A 22,438-nucleotide genomic window follows, 5' to 3' on the forward strand; every position below is an offset into this window, starting at 1 on the left:
CCAGGTGATATAGCCTAAAGAGAGCCAGACACAAAACTCATTGACCGTAACCCTCGTCTCTGAACTAAATTAACAACAAAACAATTAGAATTGTACGCAGAAGACAAGTTGGTGCTTTATTCTTTAATTTTTCCGTTTTTATTTTTTTACAAATAAAACATGAGTATTTCATTATCTCCTCTGCACATGTTACTCGCCAAATTGTTAATATTTAATTCATTAGACTAAACATCTTTTAATGGTAATACATATATGCATATATCTTTTAATCTCTGAATGTTTGTTTTAGCTTATTAAATCTAATTCTAATAGTATACAATTTTCTTCTCATACTAAATTGTTCTTAGTTTTTCTTATTAATATTTATTTAATAATAAATGCTTTTTTAAAATCAGAATTTAATGTAAAACAGTGAGTGAAAAAAAAAGTTTTTTAACATATTATAGGGACTATTAGGGTAAGTGTGCCAAATTCCGGCCAGCTTGCAATTCCGTCCACATTTTTTGATCCTCGAATTTCCATGAATTTTTAGTTTTTACATATTCTAGAGATTATACAATACAAAAGAATTTATTGTAAAACAGTGAGTGAAAAAAAGAAGTTTTTTTTAACATATTATAGGGACTATTAGGGTTAGTGTGCCAAATTCCGACCAGATTGAAATTCCGGCCACCTTTTTTGTTCCTCGCATTTTCATGAACTTTTATATTTTACGTACTCTAGAGATTATACAATGCAAAAGAATAACAAAAAAAATGTAGCTTCGACAAACGAGATGACGTGAAAAAGATATTGGAAGAATTCCCGAAAGGCAAGGAACTATGAGAATGAAGGTGGCCGAAATAGGGCACCAAAGCTATGTCTACATTTTTATTCATTTTAAAATGCATTAAGAATAATTTTAAGGTAAATAAAGACGATAAAAAACTGTCTTGACTATTACTATTACTAACTGTTGACTATTACATTTCAAACATGAGACTTTGGCGCTTGCATGCAACTATGCCGAAATTTGGCACACTTATCCTATTATTATTTGCGAAATAATAGAAAAAAATATTGTAAATAGAATTTCATCAAAACATGACCCCTCTTGAGTAAACGAAGAAAAAAACATTTAACTCAAGTAGTAATTAAAAAAGAAATCTATACCATTTTCACAATGAAGGTTGACGCAAAATTTCATAAGAGAGTCAGTGAAATTCAGGTGTAGTTAATTTTCTAATTCGTTTGCCATTGGAGAATGTACGGAGAAGGCTTTTAAGCTTCACACACATTCTAGTTTTGAACACTTTATATTTTTCTCATATTCCTTTAATGAATTTGACCAATTTTTTTTTAGGAAATGCGTGACTTAAGACCATCTTTTGAAATATATTGCCTTGTTCTAGGCACACTTACGATATAAGTCGAATGACGACCTAACGTAATTATAAACAAAATAATGATCAGATACAATTCCATCAGATAAATCTTCTGGTGCTGCCAGAAGAGGAAACTGAAAGTTTTCTTATGAAAAAAGCTCAAAATTGTTAGGGGGAAGTGGGGCACTTCTGAAATTGGGATTTTTCACCTATTTTTAAATAAAATTGAGCCTTATCATGATATAATTTAGCTGCACAAACAGATTAAGAAGCTAAATTGCATTATGATATGGCTCAATTTCACTTAAACATAGGAGAAAAATTTCAGTTTCAAAGGTGCCCCACTTCCCCCTAAGCTTTTGTTTTTCCGTTCTATAAACTTTATGCGTAAAAATAAGATAAGCACCGTAACCACCACTAGGGGAATGTAGGCATGGTTCGCATAGAGTGAACCTTCAAACGATGCGAACTTTCTCTTTGTTTGCAAAGAGCTGGGGTGGAATGATAACTTTTCGATACTATCGAATCGATAGTATCGACAAATCTATATCTGCTAGATTAAGCGAATGTCGACTTTTTACGCATTATTGTGATATTCTTAAAAGAATTTGACTGCTGATAAATATAAAAAAAGTCCAGCTATCGTTTAAATTTTTCACAATCGACAGTCGATACTATCGAAAATAAGATATCATGTCACCCCTGACTTACCATTTCTCATCTCGCTTCATGAGCTTAATAATTATCTATCGTATAGCTAAGAAATGACGAACTACCTCTTTGCAAATAAAGAGAAAATTTACGTTGTTTGAAGGCTCACTCTGTGCGAACCATGCCAACATTCCCCTTTGTGGACAATCTACGAAGAAATTTCTTGGCGGGAAAGATTTTCGGATGTTTCGGAGTTTCTTTGCTATAAAAATTGATATTTGAACAATAGAGTGTGGAATTTCATTTTTTCTTTTGTAAACAAACTCGTTAATACAGAGTAGGGGAGACTGGGGCAAAATTTGTCAAAACGAAAATTTCAATATTCAATATTTTCTAAAATAAAAGAGACTGAGGCTTGAAATTTTTACTATAGATAGCCTTCATGAACCTTCTTATACTTACAAAGTTTCAAGGGATTCGAGGAAGGATTATGTAAAATAAAAACAATGAAATTTTGAGCCTTATTTTTGGAATATTTGGCTTACAGAAAATATCAATAATGATTAGCTCAATTTAAGCACATTTCTCGTTAAGTTAATTCCACTTGACAGTTGCCATAATATAGTCCCAAAATGTTATAATTATAAAAGCTTCAATAGTTTAATGGGTCTAAGAATTTGGTCATTTGGTCATTAAAAAGATAACAAAAATGTTTATTTTTGTAAAAACTTCTCCCTTTGAAGTTTTGAAGCTTTTTATAGTATATTGACGCCATTATGGCAAATTATATTATGGAACTTTTATTAATATTTGCAATTACACAGCTCCCTCCGATATCCGATTGACAGGGGGGGACAAAATGATATTAGGGTTTCTTGAATCTGATCAACGGTTTTTCTATTTTGCGCTGTGTGAATTAATTTTTTGTCGATAAACAACAAAATTTTCATTATGGTTCACTTATGTTTCATTTTATGCCACAATTAAGTATCAAAGGCTTTGATAAAGTGAAAATAACATTTAATTCATGCTGGACAAGTTGCGTACTTAGTAAAAAAAAAGTTTGAAATCATCAACCGTCAGTGTTTGGCAGCTGTCAGCTGGATATCGAAGAGAGAGCTGTGTTCTACGACCATTGGGTTGAATTATCTGTTCCTGTATCTACATTTCGTGCAAATGACGACACAAACGTCGCCTCTTGCATCTAATATTGACACAAAAGAAATTCAGATGCGACAACGATCGGAGTAACCGACCATATCTGACTTTCTGATATCTGGATGACACCTGTCAAGCACTCGATGGGATTGAGAAAACCCAACTTATATGGGTGTTATCCAAGGAGTTAATTTTTCTCATTCTTACTAATGCCCTAGACACACTTACGACTTAAGCCAAAAGACGACTTAGTGGAAAATGATGGAAATTAAGTTTAACCATTATGTCGAATATAATTACGCTAAGCCGTCTCTCGGCTAATCCTCAGGTCTGTCAAGGCCCTAAGGGTTTCTAGTTTCTCGATTTTCACAAGACAAGTTTTGGGTTTCTCATTATCAGCCATCCTTTGGTTGCATACTTTATTATCACCTTTAATCATCCGGATAACTCTGCGGATTATTGTCTAAAATACTCGATATCGAAAGATCCCTAATTTATTCATATTTTGACAAATTCCCATTATTGGCATTTTCCGGAAATGCAACAAAAGGATTCAACACACTCCCGTACTGTTAAAAATCCACGCAACCGGTAATTTGGATTGATTATTCCTGTCGAATCCTACGTAAAGCATTCTTCGGACTATAGAGGTTTATCCCAGTTCTCGAAGATCTTGAATTCTTAAGTAACAAACTATTTCAAATTTCAGAAATATACAATCCTAAGTCAGAATTTTGACAAAACCCTTCACTGTGAGAGAAATCCGAAAAAGTTAAAATAACATTCCGGAAATGTTAATATTACCCTGCATTATTGATCCGAAATCGGTGCAAATATTACCCTTTTTAGGTGTATTAGGGGTTAAAGTTACCCTTCTTTCATGTTAATTTTACCCTTAAAAAGGTGTAAAATAAACATTAAAAAATGTTGATACATTTTTACACCTAAAAAGTGTTAAAGTTACGAGGAAAAAAAGTTAATCGCACCCTCTTTTTTTCTCAGTGTACTTAGAAATTACAGCAGTTAAGCTTTATTACAAAAATCTCCAGTCTGAGATAAATATAATAAGTCTAGGAATCATTTCCTGATTTTGAATCTATGAATTGACAATAAACAAAAATACAAGATAACTTTCGTGGCCATCAATCAATTACCAATTTTTATAACGAGACGATTCCAAATTGGTGAAATAAAATACCTCACGGATTATCTACAAATGGTGCCTAACTGACTTTTCGTCATAAAATATTTTAAGTTTATAGCACAGAACAGAAGCTCAAAGATGTTGAACTTTTGTTCATAATAAAATGAGTTTCATGATGAAGTCATTGTAGAATAAGGACAGTGTTTAATAGACCAAGAGATTTGTAAAATCTGTATGGAACACTATTACATACAATTTCCTAAGACTAGGAGACTTAATATTCTTTAGTTCTGCATGAGGATTTTTTTAAAAAAGAAATACTTTGTTGGTTTTTCTTGTTCTTTTTAAAGTGATTTTACTTTCAATAAAATTTTATATCTCTGGAAGAAGTGAATTTATAGAGGGGTCATTGAATACATAGAAATCACATCTCGATCGTATTGACTTATGTTTTTTTTAAATAGAAGAAAAATTAACTTCATATTTTTCATTAAGTTGTGATCCGTAAAAAATATGTTAATAAAATTTGGTACTTTACAAAAATGGGGTTATATAGTTATGTTAATATTATCTCAAAATCGAAAAGTATTACTTTGTATTTGAAAATTCTAACTGAAACTAAATAGAAATTGTTGAAACATTCAACTTGATTATTTTGTTGCATTTATGCTCAGTTGATAATATTTTGCTCACTGTTTTCATGTAATTCCAATTAAAATACGTCTTCTATTTACATATTACTTTACTTATTTTTAAAAAATTATCAAGATTCATCAATTTACCAAGTTAAATTGTTAAGAATTAATCAAATATTTACTTCAATTGTGATTTTACTATTACGTTTGTGACTGCAAAGTGCTTATAACTAAGTCTGAAGTATGCTTTTCAATAGATAACAACTGATATTTACACAACAAAAATATTGTTCATGTTAAGAACTTCATTAGGGGGAAGTAGGGCACCTTTAGATTGACTTTGAAATTAAGTTTTTCTCCTATTTTTAAATGGAATTGAGGCTTATCGCAATGTAATTTAGCTTCACAATTGGTTTGTTGAGCTAAATAATGTCATGGTAAAGTCCACTTCCATCGAAAAATAAATCGTCAGTTGGATCAGCAACTGTCGTAACTTCCTCATCACCTCATCAGCAGTTCTTGTATATTGTGTGTATTTCCATGTCGTTAGAAGAAGTGCTAATGAGGCGATGAGGAAGTTACGACAAATGCTGATGCAACTGACGAAATAAAAACCCTATTTCAATGGTGTTCCATTTCAAAGGTATCTCACTTCCCCGGATAGAATTCTCGTTTGTATTTATACAGGAAGGTTTTCTACATTTAAGTCTTATACAACTTTAGAAATGATATTCTTGCAATATTCAATCCCGCATAATTTACTTAAAATAATTTTATGTTGTAATTTGTTTACAATATTAGTCTTTTTGATTTACAGTTAATTTACAGTGCAAAATGTGCAAGAAAATTTGTATTTCTGAGAAACTCTACAACAGAATTGCAATTTCTTCTATCATCATGGTATTGTCACATTCAATTATAAATTAACTTTATTTTGAGAGCTATTATTTGCGGTGTCTCATGGTAATTACAAAACACGCAGATGGAATTCTTAGAAATGTTTATTAGTTGGGCTTTTTCAAGTTTAAAAAAAAATTATCGTTGTTTTGGGACTTATATAATAACATTGGATAAGATTAAAGTAATTTATTGTTTGTTCTTAGTGAGAAAACAAAAAAAAAATGGATTTCCTGAACTCATCTTAATTGTTAAAATATGAATGGATTAAGAAACGTTGCCATTTCCGTGAAATGCACGTATCGCACTTGTGAAAACGTAGTGACCAATTCATTTTTTTACTCTTTTACAATCAATTTCATTTTTACGTCTGCATTTTAGGCAAAACTATTTTGTCCATTTTTTGATGTTTAGATGACATTGGATAGAATTCAATGACGTTCAAGGAAACCTACTAAAAGGAGTACAGAAGAAGTATTCTCATTAAAAAGTAGAGTTTCTGAACCTGCGACATGGACTGACTTATACTTCCATGCGATAATAATTCAAAGAGTATAGCCGAATAAATCCCTCCCACGATTAATATAATAATAATAATATTAACCGACAATTCTCTAGAATTTGTGAATTTTCTTAAACCTAAAACCCTATACAGTAGAGTTTTCTAAATTCTAACGTTTGGGGGGTATTTTTGACATTTTGCACCTCCCAAAATCGAACGATTTTTTTCAAAACTAGCGAAATTTATGTGAGATTAAGTTGTACTTTGAATCAAATTCCAATACTTTCTCACAAGTCTTAGTGGTAACATACTTCCTTTTCATTTTATACAATTATAATGTATGTAAAAATGCAGGAAGAAGCAGATAAATATGATTTTCATTCATCTAGAATACGATTTTTTTAACATAACCTAGAGAGCACAGTTAGCTAGAACGGGCAGTTTTTAGTATATTTTCGCTGAAAACGCTGCCTTTTTTAGCTAACTGTGCTCGCTGGGAACCCCACGATTGACATTTTAAATCCAAACATCGTTCGAATATGAGAGATTCAGATTTGAGAGAACCTACTGTAACTGTACTAGCTGCGTTATACGAATTATCTGCAGAACTAAAGCAAATTTTTACACTCTTCATTTAGAGGTGGAGTCTCCAATAGGGTGTTGGATAAATGGTAAAAGGAACTATTTGCACAAAATGTCGCTGATGCTCAAAGATTGGGTAGCAAGATTGGGCAAATTTATTAAATTTCGCGTTAAGAAGCTGCTAAAAAAATGTTATTCAATGATTCTAAAAGAAATTATAGTGGAACAGGAATATATGTAATTTGCAATAGGAACCGCTGCTTTGTTTATCATTACAAAAAAGTGCAAAACTGATCCATATTGATTATTGAGACACTTTAAAGTTCTAACGGGAAGTACTTCAGCAACAACGTAGACAAAACAAGTTTTTTCTTAAGCTTTCGAAAGCGATCTTTGAATGTCTTCCCCCTGAAGCAGAATCCCAGTAAAACTTTGTTGTGCAATTCTACATTATTTTTCTTTTTTTTCGCTTTCCCAGCGATCATCAAATACAACCGCACTAGCGATAGTAACGGCAATACGCAAAAGTTATCCAAATTTGTCTCGTACAAGAGAAGTCTCACACCCTTTATTCAATGGCAGCTTTTGGGACGGTTTTTTTTTTAATTCACATATTTTATTGAATATTTATTCACATATTTTATTGAATATATTTAATTGAGGGAAATATGCTTCTTGAAAAGAAAAAGGCACATTTGTCATAAATAATAATTTTATAGTCATTATTTAAATAACAGAGTGAAGAAAATTTATTCTCAAGAAATTTCTGGTACAATATATCAAAGATCGCTGAATTTTCGACTATTCTCAATAGACAGCTTACCCTCACAATATTTCTATATATCTTATAAAATATCATGAAAATAGTGATAAAAAATTCCACTGTTGATTAATAAATTCTAGAGATAATATTCCAAATCTATTTTGGACAAAATGACATTTAAACTGTCGAAAATTCATAAAATTGTCTGAAGAAATTCTGCAGAATTTTCATAGAATACTCATCGATAAGATTCACCTTAAAAGAAAATTTTTCAAAAATTCTGCAGAATTTTTGACATTTACACTTTCAAGCCTAACGATTTTCTGCAGAATTTATCGGGTAGAATGTTGTTGATGTTCAAAAAATTTAAACTTACAGCTCCGGCTTGCCTTTTACATTAGGAAAATTTCATAAAGTTGAAATTCGCACCCTCTTTTTTGTCAAACGTCTTGCATATGTCTGTCCTAATCTTTCACACTCTTCACCACAAATTCAATTTAGCTCAATCGAATTTATAGTGTGAAAGAATGAGATAAACATATGAAAAAAGTGTGCAACAGAAAGAGATATGAATTTTGATTTCATGAAATTTTTCTGATCTAAAAAGTGTGCCGGAGTCATTAATTTCGAATTTCCAAACTTAATTTTCGAATCGGATTTGTATTTTTTCTTAATATCACACTAATAATCTGTTAATAGAATTACCTAGTGATTTTGAAGGTAATGAATATTGGAGAAGAAATATAGGGTGTCCCATAAATTACGCAAGATTTAAATTAAATAAAAAACACAGTTTTTTTTTCAATTAAATTTTTTTATAAATTGAAAAATAAAGTACATAAGATAGGGTTTATGTATTAAATATCGCATCCAGTAATTAACCTTCATAGCTCTGCTGGCATATGAATCCTTTCGTCGAAGGTTTCCCTGATATTTTTGAACAAATGTGCCTAAATTTCGATGATGCAGTCTTAAAACTTCTTTTTTAATGCACAGAGGTGGATGTAGGCCTGTTGACTTAGGCTTGTGACTTCGAATAACCGAATAAAAAAAATGTAATGGTCTAAAATTACATGATCTAAGGAACCAATTCTAATCACCAATAGAGAAAATTACAATCAGAAAAAGTCTTATGCAGGAATTGCGTTATTTCATAGGCTATATGACATGTTACACTATCATACTAAAGCCACATGTCCTCAAGATTAATGAATTCATAATTAATTAATTTATTAATGAACAAATCCTCCAATTTAGACTTCATAAACTCGGTCATAACGCTTGATCAGCTTTATTTTCAGATAATACACTGGTTCAATATTTTTATTAATTAATTAAAAACATTTATTATTAATCATTTGAAGGGCTTGTTCTTGGATGGCAAGTGTATTTAACCTCCCCAATTGATTCAGTTCTGTGAATTTTTCAATTAGACTGTTCATAGTTGACGAATCTAAATCAATTTTCTGACCAATTCTCGAACCAAATTATTTAATTATTTTTTAATTTTTTTTAAGAACAAAAAAGCGTTGGTCTGTCATTTAGTGATGGATTTTCTAAAAACCGTAATCTATAAACTGTCACGTAGTATTTTTATTATTCGTTGCGGACCTTTATTTCAGGAATGCAGCTCAATTTAAATCTTGCATGATTTTTGGGACACCCTATATTATACATCTCATTTCTTTGATTGTCTTTACAACAAAAGTTCAGGGCATTTTGACACTTCGAAATTCGAAATGAGAAAATCGAACAAGATTCGTCCTATTTTTAAATTGAAAACGAATGTACAGTAGACTCTTCGATATCCGGCTGACTGGGGGACAAAATGACATTTAGGTTTTTTGAATGATCAACGGATTTTCTATTTTGTGCAGTGTGAATTTATTTTCTGTCTGACAAAGAAAAAGAGAATTTTCTTCATGGTGTGCTTATGTTTCATTTTTTATCACAATTATGTATTAAAAACTTCGATACAATGTTAATAATACTTTAATTCACTCTGGACAAACTTCATGTTTAGTAAAAATAATTTTGAATATATCAACCGCCAGTGTTTGGCAGCTGTCACCCGGATATCGAAGTGCTGGATAACGAAGAGTTGAGTGTAGCATTTTTTATAAGAAAATGTGAAAGTTAAAGATTTCTTTTTTTTTTATTTTAAAAATATTTATTAATAGTGGAAAAATAAATAGATTTTGGGAAAATTTAGTGAGTTTTTCGATAGTATAGGGTGACTTAGAATACTTTTATGAAGAGACGAATAGCGTCCTATAAAAAGAGTTGCACAAAATGTGTTTGCCATTATATTTTAACAAGTGCGATACATTTTAGTTTTCTCTGTTGATTCATTTTTGAATTTCGTGCGTAAATATTGCGTTAGAAAATTTCATAAAAAGAAATTCAAGGTAATTGATGAATCTTGCAAAAGGGGGATGTCACATACAAGTTCAACAACTTTCATAAAATTTGAAAAAGAAGCTATTTTAATTCCATTTTTATTTTTATTTAAAAAAAAATATGACTAACTTAATTTTTTTTAATTTTATTGTTTTCTTTAAAAATTAAGTAATTATGTTAAAGTCTTTTTTTTTAATCTTCTACTATTGAACTTGTACGTGACACTGTAAGATCTTAAGTTAACTTTTTACTTCTTTTTTATTAGTAATGAAATAAAATTAGTTAAACTACTTTAGTTTAAGAAATTAGTTAAGAAGAGTCGTCATGCTTAAATTTCATACTTGCAATCACTGCCTGGAAGAAAACGAAAGAGATATGAATGGAAGGAATGCATGATAATTGAGATTCAGTATAATTAAGAATAATAGTGAAAATATTGGACATAAGATCCAGATTGTTTGTGATTTTTTTTATACACCAAGCAGCGATATGGCACTATAACAAAATGGCACAAATTGATATTAAAAAAAAAACATTTATGGAAAAGAACATACACTGAAGAACATGATGATGATGATGATGGTAGGCAGACATACACAGGTGGATTATTTGGTAACAGTTGTGACATCAGTAACAGTATTTGGGGTAGTTGTGGCAGTTGTAATGATTTGACTACCTTCTTCCTCATTGAGTCTCTCATGTTCGGCATCTTCGCCGTACTGCCATGAATCAGGTGCTCTCATGCAGCAGATTTTTCGTCCAGCAAGTTCCTTTCGAACTCGCTGACGCCATACGACAAGAATGAGAAAGATTAGTAGGCCATGGAGACTATTGACGATGTCAACGACAATCCAGAACCATGAATTGTCGCCATAGGAGTAGGAAAAGACTTCGAAGATCCATGTGAGACCCACCAAGAGGAAGAGTTTGAGATAGAGCATGCATTTGTACTGCAGAGCTCGTCGACGGTCTGGACTTATGTGGACATTGCTAACTTGAAGGATCCAGCATGTCCAGACAAAGAGGATAATGTTGATGGTGAGCATGATAGAGATGGGAATGTAGACATAGATCCACATTTCGCGTGATCCAGCAAACCAACATGATGCTTGACCTATTCGTGGATTCCACGAACTTCCTGTCACATGAGCCACAATCATGAACGTTTCCAGGATTATGGGAATGGTCCAGGCGTAGATGTGACACAGAGTATACCATGTTTTCTCATGAATTCGCCACCGTGGTAGAACTGTTGTCTTCCATACATTCAACATGACCATGTTGAGCCAGGAGAAGTAGGCAATGATGCAGAAATAGAGGGTGAATGCTGCAATAACAGTCAATTCCAATTAGATTATCAATATCAAAAGACATGGGAAAAGTATCAGATTTTACCTAGAGGTACGCAAACACTGTTGTCAATAAGATTTTCCGGTGCAAAAATCTGGATGAGTCCCAGAAGGAAGAAGAATGATGCAAGGCAGATGAGACAGAAACAAGTAACTTTATCCTGTGTGTCTCGTAATCCCGGAACAATCCAATATACGTAGAGAGTGATTAGGATGAAAAAGACGGAGATTAGGGTGAGGATGCCTTTGATAAGGTAGAGCGATACAGAAGAGTCGTTATAGGTGAAACACACAAAGGCCACAAGACGAGAATCATTGCTGGATGCTCGATATGTTGTCACGCAAAATCTGTGCACAAGAAATCCATTAATGAAGGATATCAAAATAATGAATTGTATTTTAAACACATTAAGGTTTACTATATTTATTGTTGTATACTTAAACAGGGGCCACAAAAAAACCGGAACCGATATCTCAGACTACTTGGTCTATAATCATATAGTATAGGTATAGGCAGGTGCATGACGTTTCCTATGTTTCCCATATGTTTCTAGCGTGCCGAAAAAACTTTTGAGTTTATTGGCTGTTTTCTGTCATTGTAGAATGAATTAGAAAATTATACAAATACAAAATAAAAGGCAATTTAATACAGAATAGGCAACCGAAAACCGCAAATTGGCAACCTACGTAATTTTGGAGACATCTTGTAAAATGTGTACGAAAACAGGGAAAAATTTACACTAAAATCGGTCGCATTTTTCAGAGCTAATGTCAACCCCTGGGGTATAGGTTTAGAATAAGCCACGCCCACAAATAATACATTAATATTTTCTCTGCTTGGAAAGGAACTAATTTTACAACTGCCATGTGAAAGATGACCAGAATAGAACGTATTTCATTCTAAAAATATAAGCCACGCCCTTTATGTAACGCTTACGAAAAACAGAACAAATATTGAAAATCAAATTTCAATAAAAATCTCTATTTTACGTTTTTGAGTCACTGTTTGTAATCAAGGGAACTTTCTTCTCCGGAAATTGCACTTCCGGACTGGGATTATGAAAAGAATAGAGTCCTAAGGACATTTTATATAGCCAGGCGTGGCTGAGGGATGAAATGATCAGAATAATTAATTGAAAAAAAAACAATGATTAAGGCACTATTCATGTCCATTTAAGAGTTTACAATTTCAGACAGACATTTTGAAAGAAATAAAACTCAAATTATGAATAAGAAGTGCAGAAGATTGCAGCAAATACATTAGAGATCCTCAAATTTGAACAATATTTTCAAAAACGTAACGGAATTCATGTGAAAGTGAAATGCACTTTCCCAAATTTAAGAAAGATAATTTTAGAGAATATATTAATGTAATTTATTGTTAAAGAAATGGAATTTGTTGCGGAAGTTAATATAATACGATAATATTGAGAAAACACCAGAGAAAAATAGTTCTAATTCAGACTCGACGCAAAACTTTCCTCACATAACCTCAAATTTTACAGGGTGGCTGAAAAAAAATGCAACAACTTTCAGAGCACATAGCTGCCAAACCGCTGATGACAGCGGTGTCACGTTTTGCATAGTGGTAGTTCATTTTATCGGTTAAAAGCCTACAAAAGCATTTTCGATAATATTTTGCAAAACTTTTTTAAACCGTAATGGAACTCAAACGTGACAATTTAATGTCGCTATATTTTGCAGGAAATGCGGAAGCAGCTATTATTAGGGCTCTTTAAAACCCTGAATGTAATTAAACTTTCCATTTTTAGAAACATAACTTGGTACAGGGATACTAGTAGCATTTTAAAATGCTTTGGTGGAGGTCTAAAAAAAATTGCTTCATCGCTAGTCATCGTTCTTAAAGTAATAAATAAATATAATAATAATAATGCTGGCACACCATTCCATGAAGGAACAAGGCCTTCCCGCAAGGGGATTCCTAGACATGCATTATTATTTTTTTCTTGTACGGGATGAGGTTGTCAGTCCCATGCCCGTGGAATCAAGTGCAGTGAAGCTCACTGGATGCAATCCGAACACCTTTATTAGAAAAATTCCTGGTGACCTAAAGGGGATTCGAACCCGAGACACTTGCATCATAGAGTGAGTGCTCTACCACTTGACCCATTGAGTGCCCAATTTAGATGGGCAAGACAAATGTGGATCTAAATAAAATAATTTTCTTAAAGTAAAGAAGCAAATTGAACAAAATCTGCGTCACATCTGCAAACAAACGATCTCAGAGACGCATAGATCGGGAATAACCATGAAATAAATTTTGTTAAAGGACCTCTATATGAAGCCTTAAAAGTCCTGAAAGGGACGAGATTTCATCGATCCTCAGGAAAAAGTTATTCTCGATCGACCAAGGAGTAAATTCGCTTGCACGTTAATTGCCAGTTCTAGAATGTCATTTTTTCTGAAATAAAAATATTCAATTCAGCAATTGATGTGCAAACAAAATGTTTGTGTTTATCTTAAGGAAAGATCATACGATAATTTACACGTTCTAATGACTACCGGAAGACAAGGATCACCTCATTTGAAGGTCTGGACTTCCTTGAAGACAAATTTTCGCTTACCACTGGGGTTTTAGGCTGTACCGTCAAAATTAATGGCAATGTGTTTCAGGAAATTGTCCTGGAAGGAGTGTTGAAGTCGTGGACAAACAAAAATTTTAGTAAGAAATAATGGAAGTTCGATCAAGACTTGACAACGTCGCAGAAATCACGCTCCGAACAAGATTTGGCTAACAAAAACGTTTCGCACTTCATTTTGGGAAAAAACGATTTCCACAATTCTTCGATGGAAAATCGTTTGACTTCTCCAAAAGAGGCATGTTATTGGTCCAGGTTAGGACTAAAAAGTAGCAAAGTGTCGAAGAGCTGAAGGTATTCCTTCCTCGTTAATAGCAGGCCATTCAGAAGGCTGACATTCGTGCAAACTACGATGCATTTTCTGACAGACTTAAGACCATAATTAAGTCAAGATAAGATCGTATTGGACAAAACTGATAATATTCTAAAAATTTGACTTATTTACTACAATTTTTTCTTTATTTCAAAAAAGTTGAACAAAAAAATGAGGATAATATAGAGGATATAAATTAGTTTGTTGCATTTTTTTTCAGTCACCCTGTATATTTTGAACTCAACCGTCGTTCAAATTTGAGGAACTCGACTGTACACGCAACTAGCGTCAAAATGCTCCATTTTGACGAAAATTTCCCACAATGTGCAGAGACCGAGACCATTATCCTAAGGACTTTAACGCCGTCCTCTTCTTTTAATATTTATGCTCACTTACATCCTTATATCCTTATCTCATAACCGTTTAATACCGGGTCAGATCTGTCAGAAATTTCAAGACTTTTCTAACGAGCACAAACCTGATCCCATTTGGTTGCTTAATGTGCTTTCTAGAGCCTTTTTTTTAACCTTTGGCCTTGAAAATCCGTTATTAGAAATGATTCAACGGCATTATCGTACGGATGAAATATCCGCCTAGGTAACCTCTAAAATACAATGGATGTCAATAGTTTCTTGCCTACGGTATATTTAAGAAACCAAGTGAAAAAAATGATAGAAAAATTTTTTTTTAATTTTCCGTTTTACAAATGAGTTCCCTGTAATCTGTAGATCTTATTTATTTATTTAAAAAAATAATAATTGATTTTATTTCATACAAAAAATAATTATTTTTTGAAATGTTGCTCATTTTTGATGCGTCAAAAGTTTGTTGCCTCATTTGAAAAAGTTATTCAAAATGGTTGAAACATGCAACCAATTTAATGCAAACTGTTTATATTTTGAGATTGGCCGGACGGATCAATAGCGTGACGTAAAAAAAATCAGGTTTCCAAAATTCTACCAAAATACGACCCCTTAAGGGGGTAAGAATTCGAAAAATATGTATATAACTCAAAATCGAGGGATTATAATACTGCTCTAATACTCTGCTCTAATGCTCTAATACTCTGTGGAATTCGAGAAGTAAAGGAGATTTTTGACGAAAACTCAATGTTCAAAGGCCTTGAAGTATTGTCAAAATGCATTAAACAGCTCGATTTTGACAAATTTTTGCAATCTATCACGGTTTGCACTTTGGTTTTGATAAATATGGACGAAGAGCTGTCGTTTCTCCTTAAAAAAAACCCAAACACGTAAGATTCTAAAAGAAAATATTTATAGTTCTCTCAACGATGAACTGGCGCAATTGACTTTAGAGGGATGTCTCCGGTGATTGCCAGTGAAAATGTTAGTCACCCTAAGATGAAAACACTTTTTTGGTTTTGTCCAATTGTCCAAAAATGACCTTTAAAAAATGTTAAAAAGAAATTCGTTGCAAATAAAAGAATTTAATGCCCTTCCAGCCACTGAAGAAGATCCCCATCAGGATCGAAAGCTCTGGGCAAAACCAAAAAAGTGTTTTCATCTTAGGGTGACTAACATTTTCACTGGCAATCACCATGAGACATCCCTCTAAAGAAAATATTTATGATCTCTTGGAATTGGAACAATATAAAATTTGAGTTACTTACTCTCCTTGTTCGATGATATGATCACCCTCTTGTAGACTCAAATCACCATCTTCATTGATTTCAAATTCATCATCGGGAGTTACGAAGGGGTCCACTAAAAATTTTCCATGTGGACATGTTAATAGGGTGTCTGTGCGATTTGGACAGGATTCGGGAAAGATGTTGTCTCCTGGACAGCATGGTGAATCTCCCAGGGTGATGTGAATGAAGATGACAAGACACAAAATCACTTTTACTGATTGCATCTTTGGCCTTTTTCTTGAATCACTTTCAATTAGCAATGAATAGCACACACACCGTGTTAGAGAATCCCCACAATTGATTTAGAGATACTTTTGCTTATCTGACATTTTCTCTCTACTGTTTCACTTTTATTTGAGACACACTGAATTTTATTGGGAAGATGTTCAGTTGGAGTTTGTGTTCTCTAATTGCTACAACACCCACTTGCTTTTATTTCACCTGGCTAAATTAAATAATAATATCTGTTGATGATTAATTGTAAGACCAAGGGAGAATAGACGTGCTGTTAGAGGGAAAAGCAGGATAGTCACTGATAAGGAAACACCCGTGTATACAAGTGCATCATATTCCCTCTAACATGTTTAGTTATCTAATCAACAAAAACAAATACGATTGAGGCCGGTTATTTACTCCAAAATCTTATCTCGCAGTTTTTACACGTATTCTCGCCAGCAAAAGTGAGAGAGATACACAGTATTTATCTGCTATTTTCCCAACTTTATGTATATACATATACACTACCATTAATAGCTTTCACATGGAGAATTTGCAAAATGGCACTTTTGGGTATTTTTCTGTGACACTCTCTTGAGACATTGGCTAAAGAGAGATTATTTCCTAATTATATTTATGATTATCTATCTCTTAAGGTGTTATACAATTAGCCGTCTATACACGAGGGGCGACCAAGCAAAAAGCTTGGACAAAAGTCACTGATTTTGCTTCTGCAAAACAACTCTATAAATTTTCCATTCATTTTATTTTAGAAATTTCCTTTTATAAATAATTAACTAATTTTTGCTCAGACTTTATTGTGTTCATGAAAAGAATCTTAAACTAAACCCAAAAAAAAATGCATGAAATTTTTTGCACATTGCATGATGTGACTTTTTGATCGTGTTTTATATCTATTTTAAGTTAAATTCATGGTTCATTTAAAAATGCATCTGCCAGAGCAATAAAAACAACAAATAAATCACTTTGAATGTAGAAATGCTTAAAAAAAAGAGTTTTCGAGAGTTCTTTCGCACATGTCTGAGATTCATCGCGATGGTACTTGTTATTTCCCATATCCATGTATAACTTCCCAATATTTGCCAATATATTAAATGCAATATAAAATATATATATATATTATCATGATGAATTGGAAATTGAGAGAAATATGGCATGAATTGCCCTGCCCACAACACGATATCTTGCTTGATTTCTCTGTTTTCCTATCGAGGAGTTTCTTGTCGGGGAAAATGGAATAAAGATGATATGGGAGTCATTGAAAGAGATTGAATTTTTGACTAAAAAGAAAATCAGAATGATTGATGAATAAGAAAGAATGTTAATGTCATTTTTTTGACTAATTAGCAATGTTAATTGATAAATTTGAATGTAACACGGTTTGGGGTATTTTATGAAATTTCTCTTCAATCAGAATTCAATATAATTTACAATGAAAGCCTTGAATTTATTTACCAAAGGATTTAGCCTAGGAAAGGGGGTGCTAAATGATGTCAGTTAATTTGAAGAAAATACGTAAAATAGGTGAAGTGTGCCAAATTTCGGCCAGATTCTAATTTCGGCCACTTTGAGTGTAATTTCGGCCATGGAAATAAATTAATTAAAATTATGTATGTTATCTTCAAATAGTCAATGAATTCATTTTGCTTTTAAATATTTATTCATTTTAGGATGTATTACCACAAAGACCGTTAAATTTTAGGTATAATTTGAATATAAATTGCGTTGTTAAAACTCAGTGTAGAAAGAGTCTTACAAAAAATGTGACAGATCGATTGTGTTTCTAGCAGTCTTACAATTTGTGGTGAACTGCAAGAGATTTTCCTTCGGTCTTTTTCATGAAAATTGATTAGTTTTCATTAAAGATTGTTTCTGTTTATGTTAATAGTGAATCAATCTTTAAATTTCGGGTGAAATTTCCCAGCTGGATCTTGTATTTCGCGAAAAAAAGTATATATTTTGTGAGTGTCTCCGATGAGGTAGTGTTGCCTATTCCGGCAACATCTTTTGCTTTCCTAAATTTCTTATTCATTTTATGTTTTTATTTTTTTTTGAATTTCTGAGTTCTACAATGTCAAGAGAAAAAAAACCATCGCTTCTATGAAAAAGATGATGTGGAAAAGGCATTGGAAAAGTTCAGGAAGGGCAAATTGCTACTGGAATCTGCGCGTAAATTTGAGATGCTACTCTTTAGGTCTTCATGACAAATTACACGGAAGATCTCAGGGCTGTGGGTCATATAAACGTTATTTAAACTCGTTCCGCTTGACGTTTTGAAATTTTCTATCCATTCCGTCACAAAAGGTGGTCAGAAAAAAATGTGGCCGGTATTTCACTCAAAGTGGCCGGAATACTACCCAAAGCAATGTCCATATTATTACTAATTTTTCAATATTTTAGGAAGTGATTTAAAGAAAACAAAGATGATAAACTAGTTTTCAAGGTTCCACACAACCCTCCCGAAAAGGAAGTAACAAAAAATATCAATATGAATTAAAAATATTGCATTTCAAACTTAGGACTTCGGTGCTTATATGCAACTATGCCGAAATTTGGCACACTTACCCTATTTGTTTTTTTTTTTTCGAAAAATTGCAGACAACCATTTTACTCCTATCTTTGGGACTTTGAGCTTATTGAAAAATCAATAAAATCCTTTACTAGGACCCTAAAGTAGTCTTTAGACTAGAGATATAGCCCATTTCCAGAAGGTCTCAAAATCTTTAATACCGAGCAATTTTATTGCTTTTGAGAACTTATTGGATTATTAAAGATTAATGACCTATTATATTCATTCATTCATCCATTTTCAACCGCTTATCCCTATTGGGGTCGCGGGCTCATGACACCAAGGTTAACAGCCCACGCCTGTCGGTCCTCCGCCACTTCAGGAAGATGTTCGAGTTCGATCCCAAGGCGCTCCCATGCAAGATCCTGAATTTGATTCAGCCACCTTGTCCTAGGCCTGCCTCGAGGTCGAGGTCCCCTCACAATGGCTTGCATAGCTTTTCTGGAGAATCTTATGACCTATTATAATAGGTCATTAATCTTTAATAATCCAATCCTAAGTTAATTTTTTTTTTTAAATCGTGATTGATAAGAATTAGACCAGTTAGGCCATATAGCTCAGCCTTAGGTCTGAAGCCCTAATAAGTCTTTATTTTCAGGAAAAAAATATCTACTTAGGAAGGACTGTTCTTTGAGTAATTTTAATTCTTTGATCCATTTCTGAAATATTTTCAACGTTTTTGACGGTTTTTCGTTTCAATAGCTATTCTCAGAGGAAATTATGCGTTTTTATCTTGAGTATAATGTCCTAAAAGATGTGCTTTTAGACTTAACCCTTTAAGGACGATTGAAACAGCTGTGTCCCATAAAGAAAATAATTTTTCCTGACTATACCTAAAGTTATTTTTTTTATGTCTGTACATAATTGTAAAGTAGAAGGTTGAAGGAATTTGGAATATTTTTTTACAATTCTACAGCTATTTGCTATATAGTACATTTTTAAGCTCAAAAACGGCGAATTTTTAAATTCTCAAATTCATAATTGATTTTATTTATTTTTTATACTTCCATTTTTTAAAGCAAAACCCTTTTGGCAATAAAAACTACAATAGTCATACGTGATATTTTTCATTAAAGCGAAAAATATTATTCATTGGTATTTTCAGAAGAATTACTTAAATTTTTGGGCCATTTTTGCCCCTATCGTTCATAGAAGCACAAAATACACCGAATAAGACTCTCTTGGACTTTCCAAGGTTAGGTGTAAGACTTATGATTGATTATGATTCTCAGTTTAATTTTTATTGTTGATTTTCAGTCCGTAAAAGTGTCTCGTCGTTAAAGGGTTAAAGAGCTTTAAAGATTACAAAAATTGACATAAATCTAATTTTAATTTGAATTTGATAACTTTAAGTTTGATGTGTGATTTCTTAAAGCAAATAAACTTTTTCATTAGTATTTCAATGAGTGTCGGACTTCGTACTGTCGTTACTGGTAACTTAGGTATGGTCTTCACCGATCCTATTTATCATGTCCTATCGGTTCGTTGTCTGTTCGTTGTCGTTCGCCCTATATAGGAGTCATTTTCGAAATAAATTTAAAAAGAAATCATAGTTTTAGATAGGAAGGGGAGTAAGGGGAACCAGGCAGAACCGTCTTTAGATAAAAAAAAATATTTTAGGAGGGTCACCGAAAACTCGACATTGATATCTCTTACCATTTAAGCTCCATAACGGTAACAAGTTGAAAATAATCTGATTATTATATCCTTTATCTTAAAAGATCTCTTTTTGTGAATTCGATTAGTAAAGTTGACTGAAAAATGCTCTTTAAAGTCTTAAAAGTTTTTCTGCAAATTTTATTTTTCATCAAAAATTCAATACTAAACCAATTTTGATTCAATATTTTGGGCAGAGGTGAAAAGCTTGAGAGATTCCCTAAAAACCCTTCTAAGACGACATTTTCCTTCAGAATAGTTAATTAATGCTTCCCTAAAGACCCAAAACTCGATTTTGAAGTTTTTAAAATTAAATTTTGTGCAACTTTTGTTTAAAAAGTTCACTATAAAACCATTATTTAATATTTTACATCCTTTTGGGTGGGGGGGGTTCTTATACTTCAGCGTTGAAACGTGACCTATAAGGTCCGAAATTCTTCTGGTTCATTCAGGAATATACAGAGAGTTCCGGCTTGAGAGAAAACGGACTGAAAGAATTTGATATAAATTGCCTACTATTGGGAGCTTATTTATTATTTTATTATTTATTATTTATTATTATTATTTATATTATTATTTTTATTATTTATTATTATTTTCAAGCGGTAACTTTGAAATACATTTCGTTAGGAACCGTTGTTTAGCCTTAAATTAAAATTAAGATTAAAGGCACAATCATACTAACGGTCAAGTATCTGACTTAGAGATAATTTGGGTTCCGAAATTCTTGGAATTCAATAGGGGAAAATACCCATGCTTCGTACGTTCCCAAGGCAAGCTTCGTAATGACTATATTTTTCCTATGTTTATCAATAAATGTGACTCATTGTACTCATAGTTAAAAAAAATAGGGGAAAGTGCCCAGTTTTTAAAATATATTGCGGAGTCATATTTATAGAGAAACATCGGAAAAATTTAGTCATTAACGAAGCTTTAGGATCGTACGAAGCATTGGGCACTTTCCCCTTCCAAGTATCTTTCTTGTTTTAAGTTAAAAAATATCCATTTTTTATCTGAAATTTTCTTTTAATATATTATATATTAACGTGATCATCTACTTAAATTAGAATATAAATATTACTATTGTGACAATGAATCTGAAAATCTTTGTTTATGTTGCTTGTCACCGTGACAAAATTTGCAAACATTTCGTGTATAACTCCGTAAATAATTCACTGGATTGTATATTGAGTTTGAAATAGAATTTTCACACAACTCGATGCTGTGGGATTATTGTCAAGAGGAAAAGAGTTATTAAATTTCAGCATGAGCACACATAGAAAAAAGAAAAAGAAAAACAAGGAGATGGAAGTTGCAGAATGTTTCTGCATCAAATAGCGCTAATTTAATTAAATTTCTCCACATATTAACAATGCATGGAAGTGTCATACAAAAATTTTGTTAAACTATTCCCTGCAACTGAAATTGTATTCTATATTTTTCAATTTTCATATGCCAGACACCCAAGAGATTTAAAGAAAGAAAGAAGATGAAACGAGATGTTTGTTATAGGAAGAATAAGTAGAAAATTTATTCCAGTATCACATATTTTGGAGTGTCCGGAAATCTTTAGTCAATTGACAGAGTGATTTACAACTATTATTTTGAACTTTTTAACTCTCTCTCTGGGGCTTAAAAAAGACACTCCAAATGTATGATAAGTTTTTCTTGAATTTTGTAATCTTTTTTGGGGTGTATAATTGAAAAAAAGGAAAAATGAGTCAAATAATTTGTTTTTCTACTTAGCGCCATTTGCTAATCTTTTTAACAAATTTTAATCACACATTTTATGCCATAAATTGCAAATTTTTGACATGTTTGTAATATCATCACCATATGCTGATACCAGCAAATTACCAGCAGACCCATTTAGAAATTAATTTGAAACAGTTCCTGTTTTTTTTTTTTAAGAAAATGAGTGAAAAAGAAAACAAATATAGGGTAGATCAACCACTTTTCACCAATTC

The 22,438-nt window shown here is 32.3% G+C and overlaps 2 protein-coding genes across 8 annotated transcripts in view; one reads left to right on the top strand and one right to left on the bottom strand.

Moving 5' to 3' along the window:
- Positions 1–22,438, top strand: part of LOC129807417 (RNA helicase aquarius) — a 79,432-nt gene that overhangs the window by 19,618 nt on the left and 37,376 nt on the right. The window lies entirely within an intron of this gene.
- Positions 85–22,438, bottom strand: part of LOC129807419 (G-protein coupled receptor Mth2-like) — a 38,094-nt gene continuing 15,740 nt past the window's right edge. For 2 of the 7 annotated variants that reach the window (XM_055856671.1, XM_055856672.1), the window contains exons 2-5: positions 15,989–16,454; positions 11,492–11,793; positions 10,773–11,423; positions 85–10,450 (exon numbers count right to left, since the gene is read on the bottom strand). In XM_055856671.1, coding sequence (XP_055712646.1) covers positions 10,425–10,450; positions 10,773–11,423; positions 11,492–11,793; positions 15,989–16,233 — 1,224 coding nt within the window. In that variant the 5' untranslated portion in view covers positions 16,234–16,454 and the 3' untranslated portion in view covers positions 85–10,424. Of the gene's footprint in view, positions 11,424–11,491; positions 11,794–15,988; positions 16,690–22,438 lie in introns of those variants that run through there. The other 5 variants (XM_055856670.1, XM_055856669.1, XR_008752281.1 and 2 more) reach the window with 4 other exon arrangements.

The sequence above is a fragment of the Phlebotomus papatasi genome, chromosome 3, assembly GCF_024763615.1.
Source record: "Phlebotomus papatasi isolate M1 chromosome 3, Ppap_2.1, whole genome shotgun sequence".
In the NCBI taxonomy this organism is placed as follows: domain Eukaryota; kingdom Metazoa; phylum Arthropoda; class Insecta; order Diptera; family Psychodidae; genus Phlebotomus; species Phlebotomus papatasi.